At 47.1% G+C, this 23,138-nt stretch overlaps 1 protein-coding gene across 3 annotated transcripts in view; it reads left to right on the top strand.

Moving 5' to 3' along the window:
* Positions 1–23,138, top strand: part of GBF1 (golgi brefeldin A resistant guanine nucleotide exchange factor 1) — a 1,570,387-nt gene that overhangs the window by 388,808 nt on the left and 1,158,441 nt on the right. For all 3 annotated transcript variants that reach the window (XM_069240539.1, XM_069240538.1, XM_069240540.1), the window contains one exon: positions 10,337–10,499. In XM_069240539.1, coding sequence (XP_069096640.1) covers positions 10,337–10,499 — 163 coding nt within the window. The remainder of the gene's footprint in view (positions 1–10,336; positions 10,500–23,138) is intronic.

Below are 23,138 nucleotides of genomic sequence, written 5' to 3'. Positions count from 1 at the left end.
CTTTCTAGTATGATCTTGGTTCTCATCCCACCACTGAGGATGGCATTGCTTTTGTATCTGTTCTAAGGTAAGGAATCTGCAACTAGAAGTCTCTATCAGATGTACAAGTTACCTTTGGTAACGAAATATCTGTTAGAGACATAGGGCCTCATTCCGACCCGGACGGGCGGCGGACGCCGCCCGCCGGGCGGAAACCGCCCAAACACCGCCCCGCGGTCAGAAGACCGCGGGGGCATTTCAACTTTCCCGCTGGGCCGGCGGGCGATCTGCAAAAGATCGCCCGCCGGCCCAGCGGGAAAGCGCCTTCCACGAGGATGCCGGCTCCGAATGGAGCCGGCGGAGTGGAAGGTGTGCGACGGGTGCTGTGGCACCCGTCGCGCTTTTCAGTGTCTGCTAAGCAGACACTGAAAAGCAATGTGGGGCCCTGTTAGGGGGCCCCTGCAGTGCCCATGCCATTGGCATGGGCACTGCAGGGGCCCCCAGGGGCCCCACGACACCCGTTCCCGCCAGCCAGGTTCTGGCGGTGTAAACCGCCAGAACCAGGCTGGCGGGAAGGGGGTCGGAATCCCCATGGCGGCGCAGCTTGCTGCGCCGCCATGGAGGATTCCCATGGGCAGCGGGAAACCAGCGGGAGACCGCTGGTTTCCCGTTTCTGACCGCGGCGGTCAGAATGCCCATGAATGCACCGCCAGCCTGTTGGCGGTGCATTCGCTGCCCTCGGCCCTGGCGGATTCAATCCGCCAGGGTCAGAATGAGGGCCATAGTCTAGTTGCAGATTCCTTACCGCCCACCCATCCTCCCCACTTGCGAACTGATTTCTAGGGACAAGGATTCCCCCTTTCAGGTCCTTAGCTCTGGCACACCAATTTGTGTTCTTAGCGGCTCTGCGCTCTGGTGTGGAAAGTCGTTAAAAGAAACTGGCGTCACTGCGCAAGGGCGGCGTCTATGTACTACTCCCGACATCATCACAGCGACCCCGACGCCTGCGGAGTTGACAGACACCACCTACCGACGCGCAAGGGTATTGCTTGAAGACAAATCTCTGGATCCAGTCTGACGCATGGGGGAAAATTCTAAGGTAAAGAATCAACAAGAATATGTCTCTACCAGATATTTTGTTACCGAAGGTAAGTAACTTGTACTTTATGCCCAGAAAGTGCCCTTAGGGGATGTTGCAGTCACTATCTAATGGACTGCTTGAATTTCTCCTGTCTCATGGCAATTTCCTGTGAAGCTTGTAGCTACCCCAGCGTGCCCTATTCTGCCAACTCCCAGAATCGCTGAACCCCTCCCTTGGTGTTTGGCGCTTTGTAGCCCACTCTAGAGGTGTGCCTATCTCTGAGCCACACATCCACAAGAAACCAGTTTGATCAGTGTATTCCCCTCGCTGTCCACCATACCTGTCTGTCTACCTAAACAAAAAAGCAGCCCCTCTTGTGTGTGATTGCCATTTGCCCATTAAAGTCCATTTCCATTTTGAAACTCCCCTTTTGGGCTCACACTCGGTGTGGCGTTTTTTGCCAGCAAGAGTTAACCTCTCCTCCCCAGCAGATCCTTTTTAGGCTTTCCTCTGATTTGTTTACACTTATAACCAGGAGACAAGAATGCTGTCTTGATGATAGACCTTTGTATGCAAATGTAAATGGGCATTGGCAACCTTGGGCATTAAAAGTGCAACTTAATAAAGTTGCATTTTGACCACCAGTGACCATAAATTCGATGTAACCCTTAATCCACTGACTTTTGATTCCTTGAAGTACCAACTTTAGTAGTCCCATTCAGCCTGTAACTCTGCACTCACAGATGGGACTACTAGCCTTTCAGCAGTGAAAACAACAATTGTGGGTTTTTTTTAGTGCTAGATCCGCAGAAATATGAAACTGAAGGTCTAACCTTTTGATATAAGGCAACCTACCCTGAGGGCCCAGCTGGCCTGCTTTAGGGGTGACGTAAAAAAATTAAAGGGCATTCTTGGGCTTTGCCATTGCTTGAATCGGCTTGAAAAGTAGAGTAGGCTTTGTAAAACCCCTCTGCCATCCATCAATGGCAGAGTGGGAGCCATGCTTTTGCCTGGTCACCCGTGGTGGCACAACTAGTGATACAGTCAGTGAGAAACACTTTAATTTACATGCCCTAGGTATCCCTGGTGCCATATACTAGTGTAAGAAAATGGCTCCCTTTTGCAGTTACCCCCCACTTTTTGCCTGATACTGATGCTGACTTGACTGAGAAGTGTGCTGGGACCCTGCTAACAGGCCCCAGCACCAGTGTTCTTTCACCTAAAATGTACCATTGTCTCCACAATTAGCACAACCCTGGCACCCAGGTAAGTCCCTTGTAACTGGTACCCCTGGTACCAAGGTCCCTGATGCCAGGGAAGGTCTCTAAAGGCTGCAGCATGTCTTATGTCACCCTAGGGACCCCTCACTCAGCACAGACACACTGCTTGCCAGCTTGTGTGTGCTGGTGGGGAGAAAATGACTAAGTCGACATGGCACTCCCCTCAGGGTGCCATGCCAACCTCACACTGCATGTGGCATAGGTAAGTCACCCCTCTAGCAGGCCTTACAGCCCTAAGGCAGGGTGCACTATACCACAGGTAAGCAAAACCTTAGACATTGTAAGTGCAGGGTAGCCATAAGAGTATATGGTCTTGGGAGTCTGTCAAAAACGAACTCCACAGCTCCATAATGGCTACACTGAATAATGGGAAGTTTGGTATCAAACTTCTCAGAATAATAAACCCACACTGATGCCAGTGTTGGATTTATTAAAAAATGCACACAGAGGGCATCTTAGAGATGCCCCCTGTATTTTACCCAGTTGTTCAGTGCAGGACTGACTGGTCTGTGCCAGCCTGCTGCTGAGAGACGAGTTTCTGACCCCATGTGGTGAGGGCCTTTGTGCTCTCTGAGGACAGAAACAAAAGCCTGCTCTGGGTGGAGGTGCTTAACACCTCCCCCCGGCAGGAACTGTAACACCTAGCAGTGAGCCTGAAAGGCTCAGGCTTCGTGTTACAATGCCCCAGGGCACTCCAGCTAGTGGAGATGCCTGCCCCCTGGACACAGCCCCCACTTTTGGCGGGAAGTCCAGGGGAGATAATGAGAAAAACAAGGAGTCACTGGCCAGTCAGGACAACCCCTAAGGTGTCCTGAGCTGAGGTGACTGACTTTTAGAAATCCTCCATCTTGCAGATGGAGGATTCCCCCAATAGGAATAGGGATGTGCCCCCCTTCCCTCAGGGAGGAGGCACAAAGAGGGTGTAGCCACCCTCAGGGCTAGTAGCCATTGGCTACTAACCCCCCAGACCTAAACACACCCCTAAATCGAGTATTTAGGGGCTCCCAGAACCTAGCAAGATAGTTTCCTGCAACCTAAGACGAAGAAGGACTGCTGAGCTGAAAAACCTGCAGAGAAGACGGAGACACCAACTGCTTTGGCCCCAGCTCTACCGGCCTGTCTCCCCACTTCAAAAGAACTGCTCCAGCGACACGTTCCACAGGGTCCAGCGACCTCTGAAGCCTCAGAGGACTACCCTGCATCTAAAAGGACCGAGAACTCCAGAGGACAGCGGCTTGCTCCAAGAAAGAAGCATCTTTGCAACAAAAGCAACTTTGAAAGAACACACGTTTCCCGCCGGAAGCGTGAGACTTTGCACTCTGCACCCGACGCCCCCGGCTCGACTTGTGGAGAACAAACTCTACAGGGAGGACTCCCCGGCGACTGCGAGCCCGTGAGTAGCCAGAGTTGAACCCCCTGAGCCCCCACAGCGACGCCTGCAGAGGGAATCCAGAGGCTCCCCCTGACCGCGACTGCCTGTTTCAAAGACCTGACGCCTGGTAAGGACACTGCACCCGCAGCCCCCAGGACCTGAACCATCCGACCTCCAGTGCAGGAGCGACCCCCAGGTGGCCCTCTCCCTACCCTGAGGAAGCCCCCCCCCCCCCCCCCCCCCCCTTGCCTGCCTGCATCGCTGAAGAGACCCCTGGGTCTCCCATTGAACTACATTGCAAACCCGACGCCTGTTTGCACACTGCACCCGGCTGCCCCCGTGCCGCTGAGGGTGTACTTTTTGTGCTGATTTGTGTTCCTCCCCCCCGCCCCCCGGTGCCCTACAAAACCCCCCTGGTCTGCCCTTCGAAGACACGGGTACTTACCTGCTGGCAGACTGGAACCGGGGCACCCCCTTCTCCATTGAAGCCTATGCGTTTTGGGCATCACTTTGACCTCTGCACCTGACCGGCCCTGAGCTGATAGTGTGGTAACTTTGGGGTTGCCCTGAACCCCCAAAGGTGGGCTACCTTGGACCCAACTTTGAACCCTGTAGGTGGTTTACTTACCTGCAAAACTAACAAACACTTACCTCCCCCAGGAACTGTGGAAAATTGCACTGTGTCCAGTTTTAAAATAGCTTATTGCCATTTGTGTGAAAACTGTATATGCTATTTTGCTAATTCAAAGTTCCTAAGTGAAATACCTTTCATTTAAAGTATTGTTTGTAAATCTTGAACCTGTGGTTCTTAAAATAAACTATGAAAATATATTTTTCTATATAAAAACCTATTGGCCTGGATTTGTCTTTGAGTGTGTGTTCCTCATTTATTGCCTGTGTGTACAACAAATTCTTAACACTACCCTCTGATAAGCCTACTGCTCGACCACACTACCACAAAATAGAGCATTAGAATGATCTCTTTTTGCCACTATCTTACCTCTAAGGGGAACCCTTGGACTCTGTGCATGCTATTTCTTACTTTGAAATAGTACATACAGAGCCAACTTCCTACAACTAGTGACTTACAAGTAAGTCAAATAAAGCCAATTGAGGTTGATCCAATTACACATGCACCTTTTAAGTGTCAGACTACTTAAACCTACTCATTATTAGCAGGGATTTCGACATTTCAAAACCATTATACCTGTGCCTAGGAGTCGAAATGTGGGCAAAGCGTGAAGGTAAACGTATAAAACGCCTGCTTTCTTGCAGCACTACTGAAGGTGAGTAACTAGTTTATTTATATGTATATATTTGTGCATGCATAAAAGCAAGAGAGCTGATATCAGGTTTTATGAAGTAATCCTTGACATTTTTATCTGCTGATTTTCCCTTGTGCACCAGCATCAGATTGAAATATTTTCGTTATAGTAAGCCACTGATTAGGCAGTTAAGGATAACTGAGCTACTGCACTTATGTAACTTCTGATAATTCTAACAGCAGATTCACTTGTAGAATGTCTGAAGGCGCCGCACTGGATCCAGAAGACTTTTCAGAATTGCCCCAGGGCGCTAGTGGGGGGCATCATGTGGCTTAGTGGCAACTCCTCTCCATCCCAGAAGTGACAGTTAGAGCTACTAATAGGTGCCACTCAAGCACACTGTCAGCGTCCTTTCTTTCCTCTCTATTGTATGGTGATCGGAGCAAGCGTCTAACATTTTCTCATCAGTTGATGAGTTTTTTTCCCCCTATATAAAATTTCTTTCCATTGTGCATGGGAGCGTGTACCTCACTAAAACTACAACGTTTGAGCCTTGTAGAGACTGTTGCAAACACTGTTTGTTGCAGATCCTCAAAAGGTGTCTCTCTGTGTTGTTTGGATTCAGGTCACTGCTCCAAGAGGAACATGACATGATTGACCCAAAAGGTGATCCGGGGTGGGAAGCCAAGCTGTACATTGCTCAGCATCTCAGGTAGTTGTGTAAAACAAAGTTGAGAACATGGACCTTTTTCTGTGATTGGCAGAAAAGAAGCACAAAAAGTCTGTGTGCCTTGTCCCAACCTTACCACTCTACTTCTGTGAAGTTGCAAGGATGTCAAGGTGTGCCCCTTTGTCTCACAGATGGTCCCCTCTCAAAACTCAAAATACAGATTCCGCAGCTGATCCTGAATCATCCCAAGGTTTACCTCTGGCTGATGCCATTTTGGTGCCATCTGTGCTCCCTGATTCAATTTTGGGTTCAGTTCCATGTTTGTAGCCAACTCCTTGCCTGGCATCAGGATCCATGCCGGTGCCTGGCGCGTTCATGCTGGCTCCGACCTCCTAAGAGGATACCGATCCATGGCTCTGAGTCAAATCCAAATCCATCTTAGCCTCAGCTGGCACAGTTCCGATGTGCCTGGCCCCAGTGCACTTGACCAGATAAGACAGTGACTCTGCCGAGGAACCACCCTCCAGTGTTCCATCAACTGTTTAGATCGAATTCTTATCAGAGCCAATCAGCTTTTGGGGTTTCCTTTTCTCCAGAACGTGATGACAGTTTTTATCTGGACGTACAAGAGGCCAGTGGACTGTCTTAGATGTGCAGTTGCCTCATGTTGAGGTTACAACCAACGTCCTCACGGACATTTTGCAGACTCAGCAGACTTCATCTGATCTCTTGCTGATCAACGAAGCCTTGAGTGACACTGATGGGCATTTGTGCTAAACCCTGCTCCTGCCCACCTTTGAATAAACAGATGCATGTCGTCACAGAAACGGGTGACCCTGCCTGCCTGACACAGCACTCTCCTCCTGAGAGCCTGTTAATGATGCCTTCTACCTGGCCTAGCTATTTCATCATCGGTGGCCCGTAAACACCACACCTGGTTGAGAACCTCTGGCTTTTTCAGATGATGTCCAAGCCTCGCTCATTAAAGTACCCATTGATGGCTCCTGTCTCTTCAGAGGCCAGGCGCACTAACTGCTAGAGCACTTAAAAGACAACAGAACTATGGTCTGATTCTTAGGCCTTACCATCACCCCTCACTAACCCCAGTCTGCTTTTCGCTGCCACGGAAGGTGCTTAAAGCCACGTCTCTACTTGCCCAGCCACCATGGTATGCAAGCTTCCCAGGCCTTGTATGGCTGAGAATGCGGTACTTGCAGGCCTCATGAATAAGGAAACTATAGATTGGGGCAGTCCACCACTCTCCCATCAGCCGCAGCTTCCAAGCCTGTTTAGTTTGTCCTCCGGACATCATAAGCACCCAGTGGAAGGCAGGATATGCCATCACCTGCACCACTGGAAAGCAATAACATTTGACTGCTGGGTTCTCCAGAGTGTCAGAATGGGATGCTTCCTTCCCTATGTGCATGCCCCTCCATTCATGCCACCTACTTCTGACAGGCTGATGGAGGACCACATTTTCTTACTCCACCTGGAAGTAGAGACTTTTTAGGCCAATGGAGCCATAGAGAGGGTTCCGGCATCAGAGGTAGGTCATGGTTGCTATTCTTGTTACTTTCTGGTGCCCAAGAAGGACGGAGGGCTTTGTCCTATCCTAGACGTGTGCCCGCTCAATTTCTTATGGAAGAAGGAGAAGTTCAGATTGCTCACACTCGTTCAGTACTCTCTGCTCTGGACCTGGGAGACTGGATGCTAACGTTGGATTTGCAGGACGAATGCTTCCACAACCCTGTCCTGCCTGTGAGTCACAGTAGGCCACAAGTGCTTGAACCATGCTCCCCTTTCGTCTCACTAGCGTCCCTTGGGTGTTCACCAAGGTGATGGCGGTGGTTGCGGCTCATTTGCGGAGATCAGGGGTGCTAGTGTTCCCCTTTGTTGATGACTGACTGTTTGTAGGCAAGCTCACCCAGCACCTGTCTCCCACCTCCAGAGTACGGTGCACTTCCTGCCCTCACTAGGGTTCTCTGTCAACGTTCCAAAGTCACACCTGACCCTTTTTCATGAGCTCCTTTTGGCCTCCCTGTGCTGGACACATTGCAGTTTTGGGCCTATCCTCTCAAACGGCGAGTCCAGTATATTCAGGCTATGATACCAATGTTTCAGCCTTTATCCTAGATTTTGGTGAGACTGACTCTCAGGCTGCTGGGCTTCACAGCCTCCTGCATCCTGCTTGTGACATATGCCCACTGGCATATGCGGGCTCTGCTGTGTGACATGTTTTCACCAACTCCATTCATAATACCTCAATGGGATCTTAGTTTGTTTCTTAATTTACTCCTATACGCTCCCTTTAAGCCACTTCATACCAGCCCTGTTAGGCTTTTCACCATCAAGACAGTCATTCTGGTGGCAGTTACATATGTTCCGAGGGTCTGTGAACGGCAGGCGCTGTCATCTCAGCCTCCATATGTGACTGTCTTGCCAGTGAACTGGTCTTTCAGACTTGAGCGTCCTTCTTGATGAAAGTAATTACCCCATTTCACGTAAGCCTTTCCATCACTTTGCCTACCTTTTACGCTCTGCCTCATCCCTCTAAAGAAGAGGAGAGACTCCACTGGCTGGACCCAAAAAGAGCGGTGTTGTATCTTGACTGCACAAAACTGTTCTGGGTGGATGATCAACTCTTTGTGGGATATGTCTGTGCCATGACCAGGAAGGGAGTGCAGAAATGAACCATCTCCCAATGGATTGTATTCTGCATTAAGATATACTACGAATTGGACAAGAATCAGCCCCTGGAGGACTTGCATGCTCATTTCACTAGAGCAAAGGCTGCGACTTCCAGGCCTGGATGTTTGCCAGGCAACAATGTGGGCCTCGCTGCACACGTTCACCAAACACTACTGCCTGGACAGTCAGGTCCATCAGAGTTGAAACTTTCTATCCTGCATGAATTTGTGGTTTTAATCATGTTTGCAGAACCACCTCTGGGAAGGTATTACTTGGGTATCTATTCTAAGGTAAGGAATAGCAGCTAGAAGTCTCTACCAGATGAACAAGTTACTTACCTAAGGTAACTGCTTATCTGGTAGAACCTTTATCTAGCTGCAGATTCCTTACTGAACCACCCACCCTCCCTGCTCTCCATAAGGACTGCTCCCCTTTTCAGGGCCCCACTTTCACACACCAGTGGTCACTGGTACTCATGGCTCCTTGCTTCTGATGTGGAAAGTTGCAAGAAGAAACTAATGCCAGCATGTTGGGTTGGTGCTTATATAGGCACCTTATATATTGTTTCCAATGTGGGCTATGCCACTCGGAGCTGGATGATGCCAACCACTGGCGCACAGGGATACTGCTCAGGGCAAATTTCAGGATCCAGCCTGACACCTGCAGATAATTCTAAGGTAAGGAATCTGCAGCTAGAGTCTATACCAGATTAGGTGTTACCAAAAGTAAGTAGCTTGTTCTTCCTCCATGAGTACCCCTGGGCCCTGTGTGGACTCAATATCTTTCTGACAAGACGTTTGGGTCCTTCTTTTGAGCCCCTCCATTCTTGCGCCCTTCAGTTCCTCTCCTGGAAGCTGACGTTTCTTGTAGCATTCTCCTCCCTCAGACTTGTCGGTGACCTTCAAGTGTTAACTTTGGTTTAACATTTCTTTCAAGTTAACAGGAATAGGCTGTCCTTCATACTAACCCTAAATTCCTCCTTAAGTTGGTCTCCCCCTTTCACCTTAAGTCTATAGAATTCAGATTTTTTTCCCCTTAAACTCACTCTGTTTCAGAATGGGCCCTACATTTCTTAGATATTAAGTGAGCCCTAATGTACTATATAGATATAGAAAAACCCTTTCGAAAAAACTCAACAGCTCTTCTTGGGTCTTTCTAAACCTCATTAAGGGTGGGCTCTCAAAATCGGGTGTAGCCAGATGGATAGTCAAATGTATTAAAATGTTACACAAATGCCAAAAGGGCTTTGCCTTTTTCTCTAAGAGCCGGTCCCACTCGTAAAAGGTGGGCCTCTATGGCCTCCATGAGGAAGGTTCCTGTAGCTGACATCAGTAAAGCACCTACCAGGTCTATACATCACAGAACACTATTGTGTAGCTGTACTGGCACATTAACAAGATAGTATTAGCTAGCCTGTGCTCCATATGTTTTTTCAGTCTACTGAAACACCCGCATGCTAGCCGCTGTGTATGGGAGGACTGCTTTGTAGTCTATGCACAGCATATGTGGCTACAGCCACACATGCCTTAAATGGAAAATGTTACCCTGTAAGCATCTGCCTGTGGCATGCAGTGCTGTAGATTCACATGCTCTCATTCTCCTCCCCGGAAACCTCTGACTGTTTTGTCATTCTTACCTACTTTTCCTGCACGGTCCCCTCTCTCTTTCTGTATTGCTTCAATCCATCCTCATCTTCACCCGCCATGTGAATACGATCTGAGAATAGAGCCAATGCCCATGTGCATTAACAGCAAGAGTTTGAGTCGCACTACCTTGTTACTTGAGAATAATTTTTCGAAGAAAAACAACTTGCACACCTTTGAGACCAAAACTAGGTGGCAGGAGCATGTGCAGCTTGTGAATTTTCAGTACTACATGAAATAAACCGATGCTTACAGGGTAAGTAACATTTTTCTTTCGTTTTTTTCAAATGCTCTGATGTGTGGTTGAAATATTTCTCAATGTTTGCTTTCTGTCTTGATCCTATTTATATGTGGCAAGGCTGGTGTATTGTCAAGTGAGAAGATGCATTCTGCCTCAGTAGAGTCCATTCCAGAAGTCTTGGAAGACAGTGCATCATTGACAGAGGATTCCTCTTCCGTTCATGACATGGATTATGTGAACCCAAGGGGAGTGAGGTTTACCCAGTCCTCCCAAAAAGAAGGTGAGACATACATGTAAAGTAAATGTAAAGTTAAACATTTGTCTAATGCTATGTAATAGATACTTAACTAATTTATTTCTTCTTGGATTAGTCTCTGTTTATATTTGCATAGTGAAATCGGTTTTGGAATGTGCAACACCAAAGCATTGTTTCTACCGAATGTAAAGTTAAAAACAAAAGTGAGGCAGGGTTGAGTTCCAGCTGTTTGTTTATTGGTGTTTTTAGATACCTTTTCAAAGTGCTGGAGGAAAATAAAGCAGATGTATTTGGATAAGCAAAATGGAGTAACATGGTCAGAATCAAGTATCTTATCAGTTTGATACTCTTCAGCTGCCTAAGTATGATACCATATAGTATCTGGAGGGATTCAGTGGTAGGGTGGAATGTTTCTCTCTGGCACCTGAATTGTAGCCATAGTTTCCCCATATTTACAATAATTAATTGGGCAGTGTATTTTTGTCTCTTGCGCTAACATCTACCTGAGAAGGCCCAGTTCCTGGTCATCTGGGTCAGTGATGGTCCTTAACTTTGGGTCACCGGGCGCTGCACAGAAGGCGTATATGGCGCCTGAATGCCTGGTGGAGGACCAGTTCGGCAGTCATTTACAGGATGAGCTCCAAACATACTTTGAGACGAATAAGGGCTTGGTGGCCTCTGGAGGCACATGTTGGGCTGCTAGCAAGGCCATAATGATGGTGGTGGCCAGATCACATCTAAGATGGGCTGAAAAGGCAAAGTAGAGCCAGATCATTGTGCTGAAAACCTGAATCTTGCAGTTTGAAATGAAGTGCAGCACAAATGCCCTTGAGACACTATGCATAGACACGACATAGACAACTTGATCTTCTATGGATGTAATAGTGGAGATGTTCACAGACTACTTTTATACATCTCCCAACTTCAAATAGATAGAGAAAAAGCCAGCCCGCTTAATTTGGAAATATCTCTCCCTACATTTACAAAGTCCCAATGGCTAGAGTTTGAAGCTCCCTTTAACAGCAGAGGAGACAGGGAAGGCTATGCAGGACATAAATGTGCAGGAAAACTCCATGGCCAGACGGGGTTCCTTCCTAAAATTACCGGAGGTTTCCAGACATTCTTATTTCACACCTCCTGAATCTATTTGGGTAGGCAGTCGGAAATGGATCGTTCCCTTTGGGCAAAGATGTGTGTCCCTCATAGTAGCCCTCCCCAAAATAGGTCAACCCACAGATAACTGTGCCAAATAACTCCCTATCTCTTTGATTAATACAAATCTCAAAATATTCACAAAAGCCTTGGCGAGTCACCTTCAGGACCCTCTAAGGGAACTTATCCACCCTGACCAGTGCAGCTTTATGTCCACACATAGCACTTATTAGATGAGTTAATGTGGCTTTGATCTGCTCTCAAAATACATCTTAGTCTAGTGCAGTATTCATGGTGAACTTCAAGAGGGCATTGGATCCGGTGGACTGTAACTCTCTGGCCTATGTCCTCCACTGCATGGAATTCAGCTTGCAATATTGCTGATATATTTGACTTCTTTATAAGGGACCCACAGGCCAGGTGATGATCAATGAGACCCTCTCTTAGACTTTCGGATCTGCAGGGAGACTAGGCAGGTCTACCCTTTATCCCTTATTTTCACTCTCGCAATTGAAACTCTGGGCAGAATAATCAGATGTGCTGCTCAGATGCAATGTGCTGGTGATTTGGGGGTGGAATGGGTAGGGGTAAAAGGGAGGAGTATGGAGGGTGGAAGACAGGATAGTCCTATATTTGGATGAAGTTCTCCTTTACATGGCCACCCCCAGCTCTCTGGTTTCTGTGATTTGAAAATCTTTGAGAAGTTCACTGGCCTACATGCAGACTCACAGAAATTACTCTTGGTTGCATTGTAGTGAGATGTTTCTTCAGTAAGCTGGCAAATATTTCAGTTGGATGCCTTAGTTTTAAATATGTGGGGAGATTATGTATCAGTAGTCCCAGAACTCATGTGGAGTCTTAACCTTTATGGCCCTTTTCATTAAAACAAATAAGGACCTACTGAAATGAGCCAGACTTCTGTTGCTCAACCTGGAGCAAGTCTTACTGTTATTGTAAAGTTATGGTACTTCCACGATACTTCTGTTTGCTGCACAACTTTAAACACTCTGTCACCACTGCTTGGTTTGTCAATCTTGCAGCGTTAATCTGTTCCTTTTTATGGTGAAGTTGGGCCCCTGCAGCGTCTGTGACTAATGCAGACAGTTGACATACAATGGTGGGATGGGGATGGTGGATGTGTAGACCGAACACTGGGCCTCCCAGCTCCTAATCATTGACAGGCTGACCAGTGGGTTGAGTGAACCGGTCTACTGAGCAGAATTGGCTCTACTGGGCCTAGACAATATGATTTCTTATATGGCACTCCCATCGCAGATCATCTCCCAGAGTGTCCGAGGGTGATGTTCCTCAGCTGGTGTGCAGCACTCATTTTTACCGGCGGGGATAAGAAGCTGACACAGCAAAACCCCGTTATAGGATCTGTTTGCGCCATACTTCACAGCTGCAGGGATTTGGCTTGTGGTATAAGAGCGGGATTACGACCCTGCGGGATGTGTGGACGGGGATCCCATATCAAAACCTTTACCGACTTACAGACTCCTTTCAAGCTTGCACAAACTCCACTCCACTGATACTTAAAGATTTGACATGCATTGGGATGTCATAAATCAGAGCTTTCTGATCTACCGGAGTACAGCTCCCTGGAAGCTCAACAGATGATAGGTAGTTGGGCTGAGTGGAGTGTGTAAGAAATGCAGATCGCTCATGAATAACACACCTGACGATTGCACTTCTGAAGCAGAAATTGGAGGTCGGGGTAGTACCCCGTGATGATGTGGACTGGAGGCAAGCATGCATGGCTCCTGTGAAATCGTAGTGCCAGGCTAATTGAGCTGCACCATTTAAACATAACTTACTTTAGCCCACAACACCTTTGGCATGCTGGTAGGCTTCCTGATTACATGCGCTTTTGGCGCACCCCCCCGGACAGATTTCATTCATATGACATGGCTATGCTGTGGCATCTCCAGTACTAGAGCTTGATAGCCACAACCCATACCAGAGTGCTGGGCAGACACATCGACTTGACACCAAGGCTGGCATGTCTAGTGCTATTGGATGACCTGGTTTGGGGGGGGGGGGGGGGGGGGGCATTAGAGGGGAGTGTACAATGGTGGGTTTGACAACGGTGCTGGCAGAGACATTGCATCCGATGGAGAGCCCACAACCCTCCCACAATGCTGGAACGCAGAGCAGCAATGGACTAATGTGCGCAACAGAAGTAGCTCATTTATGAGGTCAGAGGATGCCGTAAGAAACATGCCAGAATCCAGGGCAGGTGGTGGCAATTCTTTGAATTGATGACTATTACTAGAGATGTCAGTTAACTAGAGGGATGACAACGGAGACTGGCTCTGGGTTGGTTGTGCTCGGGGGAATTCTCCTCAGATTAGGCTCTTTTGTATTACTATGGTAAAAAATAAAAAGTTGATTATAAAAATAAAGTTGGATTTCGTGGGCATAAATGTAGGCTGTACCTGTGCCATCACTCTGAAGGCTGCCACTGCTTCTGCTCTTCTGGGGTGATAATGACAGACCTCTTTGAGACTCAGTTCACCAATTCATAGAGGGCCTCCCCAGAGACAGGAGCCATGATTTCAAAAATCATCAACGAGGGCATGATGGTGTCAAATAGGATCATCCGTGCTGCAGCTGATATCTCCACTCTAGCAGCACATGCATATTGTCATAGTTAAGCTCTGTCGGTCATCTGATCTCAGACTCACAAGGTTTAAACCATAAGCACAACACAGAGTTTTTTAAATATCCCTTTTTCAGTCAATACATTTGGTTCTTATGCCGGTGATGAGATGTTTCGTAAGAAGACTGAACTCAAAACCTTGAGAGCTGTTGGTTTGGAAAAAAGGAAGGAATACAAAAATAAAGTAATAAAAAACATTCCTATAGAGCATGGTAACCCCTGATGTTTCCACTAGTTCAAGGTTTTCTGTGCAACAAAAGCACCACCAACAGCCTCAAGGATTTCAACAGCATAGACATCAGTCAAGAGGCAGAGGAGGTCAGCAATCATCTGCCCAAGCAGCCAAAACTACTGGTGGCAAGCAGTGAAGGCCTTCTTTCCCTTCTTCCATTACCCACTCCAGTAGAGGAAAGCATAACCTTTTCCAGAAGAGTGGAGGAAAATAACTACCCACAAATGTGTTCTGAGTATTGTAGAAAATGGATACTGTTTCGGATTGAAGTATCTTCCACCATGCAGTCTAACAAAGAAGTCATCCCTATTCCATCAGGAAGAACTACAACAAGAAGTCTCTACCCTCTTGAAATAATATGCGGTGGAACATGTCGTCACTTCTCACAAAGGAATGGAAATTTATTCATGTTACTTTCTGCTCATGAAGGAAGGACCGAAAACAAGATCAGACCCATTTAGAACCTGAAAAAAAAAAACAAGTAGATTTGCAAGGAGAAGTTCAGAATGTTAGCTCTTCATCGAATCTACCCTCAACTTCATCATGGGGAATGGATATGTTCTATAGATCTGCAAGATGCCTATTTTCTCATCCTGATAGCCAAGAAACATTGAAAATTCCTCATGTTTACCATAGGAAGGGACCATTACCAATGCATGGTTTTTCCTTTGTCTCAAATCTGGACCACTGAGACTCCCCAAATGCATGGTGGTTGTGGCATTTCACCTTAGAAAAATAAAGATTTTCATCTACCCATATGTATACAAGTGGCCCGTCAATTCATCTTCTAAGCAAGCCAAGTTTATCAAGTGACTGTTGTGACCCTCGGTGGGGACTGATAAGGAACCATGAAAAGTCTATCTCTGTGCCAGTTCAATCCCTTCTCTGTCTGGGTGCAGTCCTAGACAGTGTTCACAAGAGTGTTTCCTTCTGAGAGACTCTTCTCTATCTGTAAGAAATGTCACAATCTGAAGAAAATAGCCATTGGCCTCTCTTCTAGGATCAATGACATCATGCATTTTTCTGGTCTCAAATGCACATCTCTACATGTGACTGCAACAGTGTCGCAGATCAGTGGGGATCAACTATCTAGAAGATGGAGGACCAAGTGATTTTAACCTCTCATGCAAAAGAATCACTAAGTTGGTGGTGCCGCTCAGAGAGCCTACTGTAAGGCATGAGGTTCCATCAAGACACCCTGACCCAAATCATAGTGACGGATGCTTCCCTTTTGACCTGAGGTGCTCACATGGAATGTAGGAACCTGGCCTGGTTTGTGGTGGACACCTATGGTATAGGTCTTTTACCAGGTCTAGACAACCCCTATTAGTGGAAGAAGACAGTGTTTAGGAAGCCAGGGCTCTCTAGAGGTAGCTGTGGATAAGCAGCCAGTACTTAACTAGAAGACGTGCAAAGCTCATGCAATACCACAATAGTCGCACCGTAATTTATCACACCTTAAAGGAACCACACAGTGTTAAAAAAATAAAGGTACGTTATTACAGTAAAACTACACTAGATTACTTATAGGCAGTCCCCCAACTGGAGGTAAGTATACACTATATGCATATATGTTTGTTGGCATGTGTAGCTGCAGATACACATGCTGTACGGATATCATCATCTAGTGTTGGGCTCAGAGTGTTACAAGTTGTTTTTCTTTGAAGAAGCTTTTTTGGAGTCATGGGATCGAGAGACTCCTCCTCTCGATGATAGTGCGCATGGGCATCGACTCCTTTGTTAGATTGTTTTCTTTCCGCCGTCGGGTTCAGATGTGTTCCCTCTCACTCCGGTACTTTTGGTTTGGTACTATCTGAACTTCTTTCCTTTTTCTTAACGTGTGTATTGTTTTCAAATGCATTTTCTGACTACAGTCGATTAAACACCCTTTTGGGCGCAGGCACCCTTTGCGGGCCTTTTCGGGCCTACTGCGTCATAGGCTCATGGATCGGACTCCATTTTGATTCTGTCCTCGGTGCCAAGCCAAGTTCCCCTACACTGACCAGCATTCGATGTGCAACCTCTGCCTTTCTCTTGACCACCAAGAAGAAACCTAGGAGGCGTGTCTGTCCTTTCGATCGAGGATCATTATGAGATCGAAGAGCAAGGCGGTTGGAGATGGCGTCAAAGTCCACAGTGCAAACTCCCAACATCTTTGGTGAGGAACAGACAGACTGCAGTCTCAATTTGAGACTCTGACTCCGACCGTGATTCAGATGAGGACTGCCAGATACTCCCTGCGGCGCAGTACATGAGTACACTAGCCTCTTCCCAGCAAACTAAGAAATCATTGAAGGCCTTGGTTATACCACTGCTTGCTAGCCATGGTTCGACCCAAAAACAAATTGTTGACCGACCCCCGGGTTCGGACATGAAAAAGGCCAAGACTCACTCCCACCAACAAGCTGTCACATCTGTTTCGGCGTTGAGTCGAAAGATGGAGGCTTCCACTTCAGAACCGAGTCGGCTTCATACCACATTGGAGCCGAAACATCCACGCTCCTCTTCGGAGTCGAAACATCGAAGCCCATCTTCGGAGCCGAAAACAATTTCCCCTACTGATCAGACCCCTTTTTCTCGGCCTGTATGAAGCATGCTGCCACCAAGCTTTCGAAGCATTCATTAGGAGGCAGAAAACAGGTTTCATCTTCAGAACAGGAGGGAGATGAAACTGACATTAGACCCATTCTTGAGGTCATGGATCAAAAACAAAGGAGGATTCAAATCCAGAAAGGGACTGGAAAGATTACTACCTCTCCTCCTCCAATTACAAAGAGCAAATTAGCATTCCAGGAGAGTTTGGATGCTGGCCCTTTACCGGCAAAAATATTTAAACATAAGGAAAAGCCAAAGACTGTTCAGCTTTCTCCACCACCTTCGCCTTATCTTTCCTCTTCTCCACCACCTTATACACCTTCACCACCAACTTCACCCACACAATCTCATGCTTCTTCTTCAAATGGGGACTATATGGGTGATAGTATTTATAACATGTATCCATGGGACATGTATGTCTCTGACCCAGTCCCACCCAATGATCCTGATTTGTATCCCACAAGACCGCCTCCACCTGAGGATACCACAGTCTATAATGGGGTCATTTCCACAGATGCACTCTGAGCTATCAGAAGAGGATTTTCTATTTAACACTCTTTCCTCAACACACAAACAATACCAATGTTTGCCAATGATACCTGGTTTGCTAAAACATGCCGATTACATTTTTAAAGAACCAGTGAAGTCCAGGGTGTGAACACCTAGAATAGATAAAAAATATATAAAGCGGCTGCAAGGAAATGCATCCTTGGCATGGTTAACCCCTGACGTTTTGCCTTTGCTGATGCCAAGTTATGACTGAAAGTGTGCTGGGACCCTGCTAACCAGGCCCCAGCACCAGTGTTCTTTCCCTAAACTGTACCTTTGCTTCCACAATTGGCACAACACTGGCACTCAGATAAGTCCCTTGTGACTGGTACCAAGGGCCCTGATGCCAGGGAAGGTCTCTAAGGGCTGCAGCATGTCTTATGCCACTCTGGGGACCCCTCACTCAAACTTCTCAGCACAATAAATGCACACTGATGCCAGTGTGCAATTTATTGTAACATACACCCAGAGGGCATCTTAGAGATGCCCCCTGAATACCAATCTGACATCTAGAGTAGGCTGACCAGTTTCTGCTAGCTTGCCACACACCAGACATGTTGCTGGCCACATGGGGAAAGTGCCTTTGTCACTCTGTGGCCAGGAACAAAGCCTGTACTGGGTGGAGGTGCTTCTCACCTCCCCCTGCAGGAACTGTAACACCTGGCGGTGACGCTCAAAAACTCACCCCTTTTGTTACAGCACCCCAGGGCATCCCAGCTAGTGGAGATGCCCGCCACTGCCCCCACTTTTGGCAGCAAGGCTGGATTAGATAATGAGAAAAACAAGGAGTCACCACCCACCAGTCAGGCCAGCCCCTAAGGTGTCCTGAGCTGAGGTGACCCCTGCCTTTAGAAATCCTCCATCTTGAGTTTGGAGGATTCCCCCAATAGGATTAGGGATGTGCCCCCCTCCCCACAGGGAGGAGTCACAAAGAGGGTGTAACCACCCTCAAGGACAGTAGCCATTGGCTACTGCCCTCCCAAACCTAAACACCCCCCTAAATTCATTATTTAGGGGCACCCCAAAACCTAGGAAACCAGATTCCTGCAACCTGAAGAACAAGGACTGCTGACCTACATGCCTGCAGAGAAGACGGACAACGACAACTGCTTTGGCCCCAGCCCTACCGGCCTGTCTCCAACTTCAAAAACCTGCAACCAGCGACGCATGCAATAGGGACCAGTGACCTCTGAAGCCTCAGAGGGCTGCCCTGGAGTAAAGGACCAAGAAACTCCTGTGAGCAGCGGCCCTGCTCAAAACCAGCTACTTCTTTGCAACAAAGAAGCAACTTTCAAAGACTGCACGTTTCCCACCGGAAGCGTGAGACTTCTCACACTGCACCCGACGCCCCCGGCTCGAGATCCAGAGACCAACACCTCAGGGAGGACTCCCCTGCGACTGCGAGCCAGTGAGTAACCAGAGACTACCCCCTTGAGCCCCCACAGCGACGCCTCCAGAGAAAATCCAGAGGCCCCCCCTGACCGCGACTGCCTGTAACAAGGGACCAGACGCCTGGAACCAGCAGTGAACCCCCAGCACCCAGAACCTGAAGGAACCGAACTTCAGCGCAGGAGTGACCCCCGGGCGACCCTCTGTCTAGCCCAGGTGGTGGCTGTCCCAAGAAGGCACCCCCCCCGTGCCTGCCTGCACCGCTAGAGTGACCCCCGGGTCCCTCCAATGAAACCTATACAAAACCCGATGCCTGCTTTGCACACTGCACCCGGCCGCCCCCGTGCCGCTGAGGGTGTGTTTTGTGTGCCTACTTGTGTGTCGTCGTCCCTCCATCCTCCCCCCCCCCCCCCCCCCGCCCATCCCAAGTGCTCTACAAAACCCCCCTGGTCTGCCCCCTGAGGATGCAGGTACTTACCTGCTGGCAGATTGGAACCGGAGCACCCCTGTTCTCCATTGGCGCCTGTGTGTTTTGGGCACCTCTTTGACCTCTGCACCTGACCGGCCCTGAGCTGCTGGTGTGGTAACTTTGGGTTTGCCTTGAACCCTCAACGGTGGGCTGCCTATGCCCCAGAACTGAGACTTGTAAGTGTTTTACTTACTTCCTAATCTAACCGTTACTTACCTCCCCCAGGAACTGTTGATTTTTGCACTGTGTCCACTTTGAAAATAGCTTTTTGCCATTTTTACAAACACTGTATATGTTATTGCTTTTGTTCAAAGTTCCTAAAGTATCTAAGGGAAGTACCTTGCATTTAAAGTGTTTACTGTAAATCTTGAACCTGTGGTTCTTAAAATAACCTAAGAAAATATATTTTTCAATATAAAAACCTCTTGGCCTGGAGTAAGTCTTTGAGTGCGTTCCTCATTTATTGCCTGTGTGTGTACAACAAATGCTTAACACTACCCTGTGATAAACCTACTGCTCGACCACACTACCACAAAATAGAGCATTAGAATGATCTCTTTTTGCCACTATCTTACCTCTAAGGGGAACCCTTGGACTCTGTGCACACTATTTCTTATTTTGAAATGGTATTTACAGAGCCAACTTCCTACAGGGCTCATTTCACAAACCTCAATTTAGAGGAGGTTTTAAGCCACAACTTCAGAGGCCTCTACGTTCCAGCAAAACAGGGACACCAATATTATCCCAGGGGATCTTTCAGGGGCTCTTATAGAGGACACAATTGTAAATCCAGAGGTAAATCCCCTGCAGCAAGAGGTTTCTCCACCTCATGAAACAGTGACTTTCCCTCCACCCCCAAACACCATAAAATCTCCTGTGGGAAGAAGACTGCAATATTTCCATCCTCACTGGCAACAAATTACAACAGATCAATGGTTACTATCAATTATCTGCAATGGTTATTGCCTAGAACTGATCTCTACTCCACCAAACATTCCACCCCGTTCACTCAGGCTTTCTCTAAAACACATTGCTCTGTTAAAACAAGAGGTAGCATCTCCTCTGGTCAAAGCTGCAATAGAAATGATTCCCATCAGTCAGCAAGGGACAGGAGTGTATTCTCTATACTTCCTCATACCAAAAAAGGATGGCACTCTTAGAGTAATTCTCAACCTCAGACCTCTAAATCAATATATCCTGCTTGTCATTTCTAGCACAACCAGTTTGAAAATGGGCAATTCACAATCACATTCACCTGCTAGTGGAATACATCCCAAGGATACACAACCAGCTAACCGACCTCGTACGCAGGACGCAACAACAAATACACGAATGGGAGATTCGCCCACAAATAATTCAGTATTACTTTCAGGTGTGGGAACACCAAACATAGACCTTTTCGCAAAAAGCGAAAACGCAAAATGCCAAAACTTTGCGCCCAGATACCCACACCCTCAATCCAAGGGCAATGCTCTATGAATTAATTGGTCTGGGATATTTGCTTATGTTTTTCTCCCTTTCCCATTAATTCCGTTTCTGGTCAACAAGATCCGTCACACTTCCCTCACTCTGATACTCATAGCTCCCGCGTGAGCACGTCAACATTTGTACACAACACTATTGGATCGGTCGGTAGTACCACGTCACATGCTCCCAAACAGACCAGACCTATTGACTCAAAACAAGAGTCACATCAGGCATCCCAATCCCAGTATCCTCAGCCTGGCGATTTGGCTTCTGAGGTCATAGAATTTGGATATCTACAGCTTCCACCGGAATGTATGGACATTCTAAAACAAGCTCGTAAACCTACAACCAGGCAACGCTACGCAAATAAATAGAAACCTTTTGTGTATTACTGCCAACCTAACAACATTGATCCACTTAAAGCATCAGTACAGGATATTGTGTTATTTGCTTCATTTACCGAAAGCAAATGTTGCATATTCATCTATTAAAATGTATTAAACATCAATACCACCCTACCTCTAAAACAGACAACATACCTCTCTGTTTAGAGTTTGTCATAAAAGCTTTTATGGAAGGTCTTAAGAGTTACTTCACCTACAGCTCCACCAGCACCTGCATGGGATCTTAACATTGTGCTCACAAGACTTATGGGTCCACCTTTTGAACCCATGCATTCTTAAACTCTTCAGTTTCACTCATGGAAGGTTGCTTTCCTAATAGCAATTACTTTATTAAGAAGAGTAAGTGAAATTCAAGCATTCACTTTAGAAGAACCCTTCTTCCATGTACACAAACACAAAATAGTACTTAGGACAAATCCAAAATGTTTACCCAAAGTGGTTTCACTATTTTTGCATGAATCAGTCAGTGGAATTGCCAGTCTTCTTTTCACAGCCAGATTCAGTTGCTGAAAGAGCTCTCCCCAGTCTTGATCTTAAAAGAGCTCTCATGTATTATATAGACAGAACAAAAGACTTTAGAAAATCTCAACAACTTTTTGTGGATTTCCACCAACCTCATAAAGGTAATCCCATTTTGTAAGGAAATGCCTCCTTGGCATGGTTACCCCCTGACTTTTTGCCTTTGCTGATGCTATGTTTTGATTTGAAAGTGTGCTGAGGCCTGCTAACCAGGCCCCAGCACCAGTGTTCTTTCCCTAACCTGTACTTTTGTTTTACACAATTGGCACACCCTGGCATCCAGGTAAGTCCCTTGTAACTGGTACCCCTGGTACCAAGGGCCCTGATGCCAGGGAAGGTCTCTAAGGGCTGCAGCATATCTTATGCCACCCTGGGGACCCCTCACTCAGCACAGACACACTGCTTGCCAGCTTGTGTGTGCTGGTGAGGAGAAAAAGACTAAGTCGATATGGCACTCCCCTCAGAGTGCCATGCCAACCTCACACTGCCTGTGGCAGAGGTAAGTCACCCCTCTAGCAGGCCTTACAGCCCTAAGGCAGGGTGCACTATACCACAGGCGATGGCATATGTACATGAGCACTATGCCCCTACAGTGCCTAGCAGGGTTACAGGACACTTAGCAGGGTCCCAGGACACAGTTAGCAGGGTCCCAGGACACTTTCAAATCATAGCTTGGCTTCAGCAAAGGCAAAAAGTTAGGGGGTAACCATGCCAAGGAGTCATTTCCTTACACTTAAATTATACTATTCCTTTTTTTCCTTTTACTTTACAGATTTGATTGAGGATGAGCTATGTAGTTAATCTGTTCAATGCTAATGATTATCAGTGGAGATCCCCTGAGAGAAAAGGAATGGTTTCTTACCTGTAGTTCTAGTTCTCTCAGGGCAATCTCTATTAAAATCATAAGCCACCCTCCCTCCTCCCCAATGGAAGAGATAAAGTATGGTTAACTCTGTCCTATTTCCTATAGAACCCAAAAAAAACAACTGAGCTTCCACCTGCAAAACATCATGGGACACTGGAGATCAGGGTGCATTTAAAGGGGCAGTGTTCTATTCTTATTGCGATTTTTAAATACTGCAGACTGCAATGTTATATTGCCTTATCTTTCCTTTTTTGCTTAATTTTAAAGAAGTAAAAGGAGTTTGTGAAGGAATTGATATGGCGTCATTTTCAATAGGCGACTTTTAAAGGCTTATGCCTTTTTCCACTTTTTAATATAAAA

The sequence above is a fragment of the Pleurodeles waltl genome, chromosome 6 (assembly GCF_031143425.1).
Source record: "Pleurodeles waltl isolate 20211129_DDA chromosome 6, aPleWal1.hap1.20221129, whole genome shotgun sequence".
In the NCBI taxonomy this organism is placed as follows: Eukaryota; Metazoa; Chordata; class Amphibia; order Caudata; family Salamandridae; genus Pleurodeles; species Pleurodeles waltl.
The sequence above is the reverse complement of the archived record's forward strand: the minus strand, read 5'-3'. Positions and strand labels throughout refer to the sequence as shown.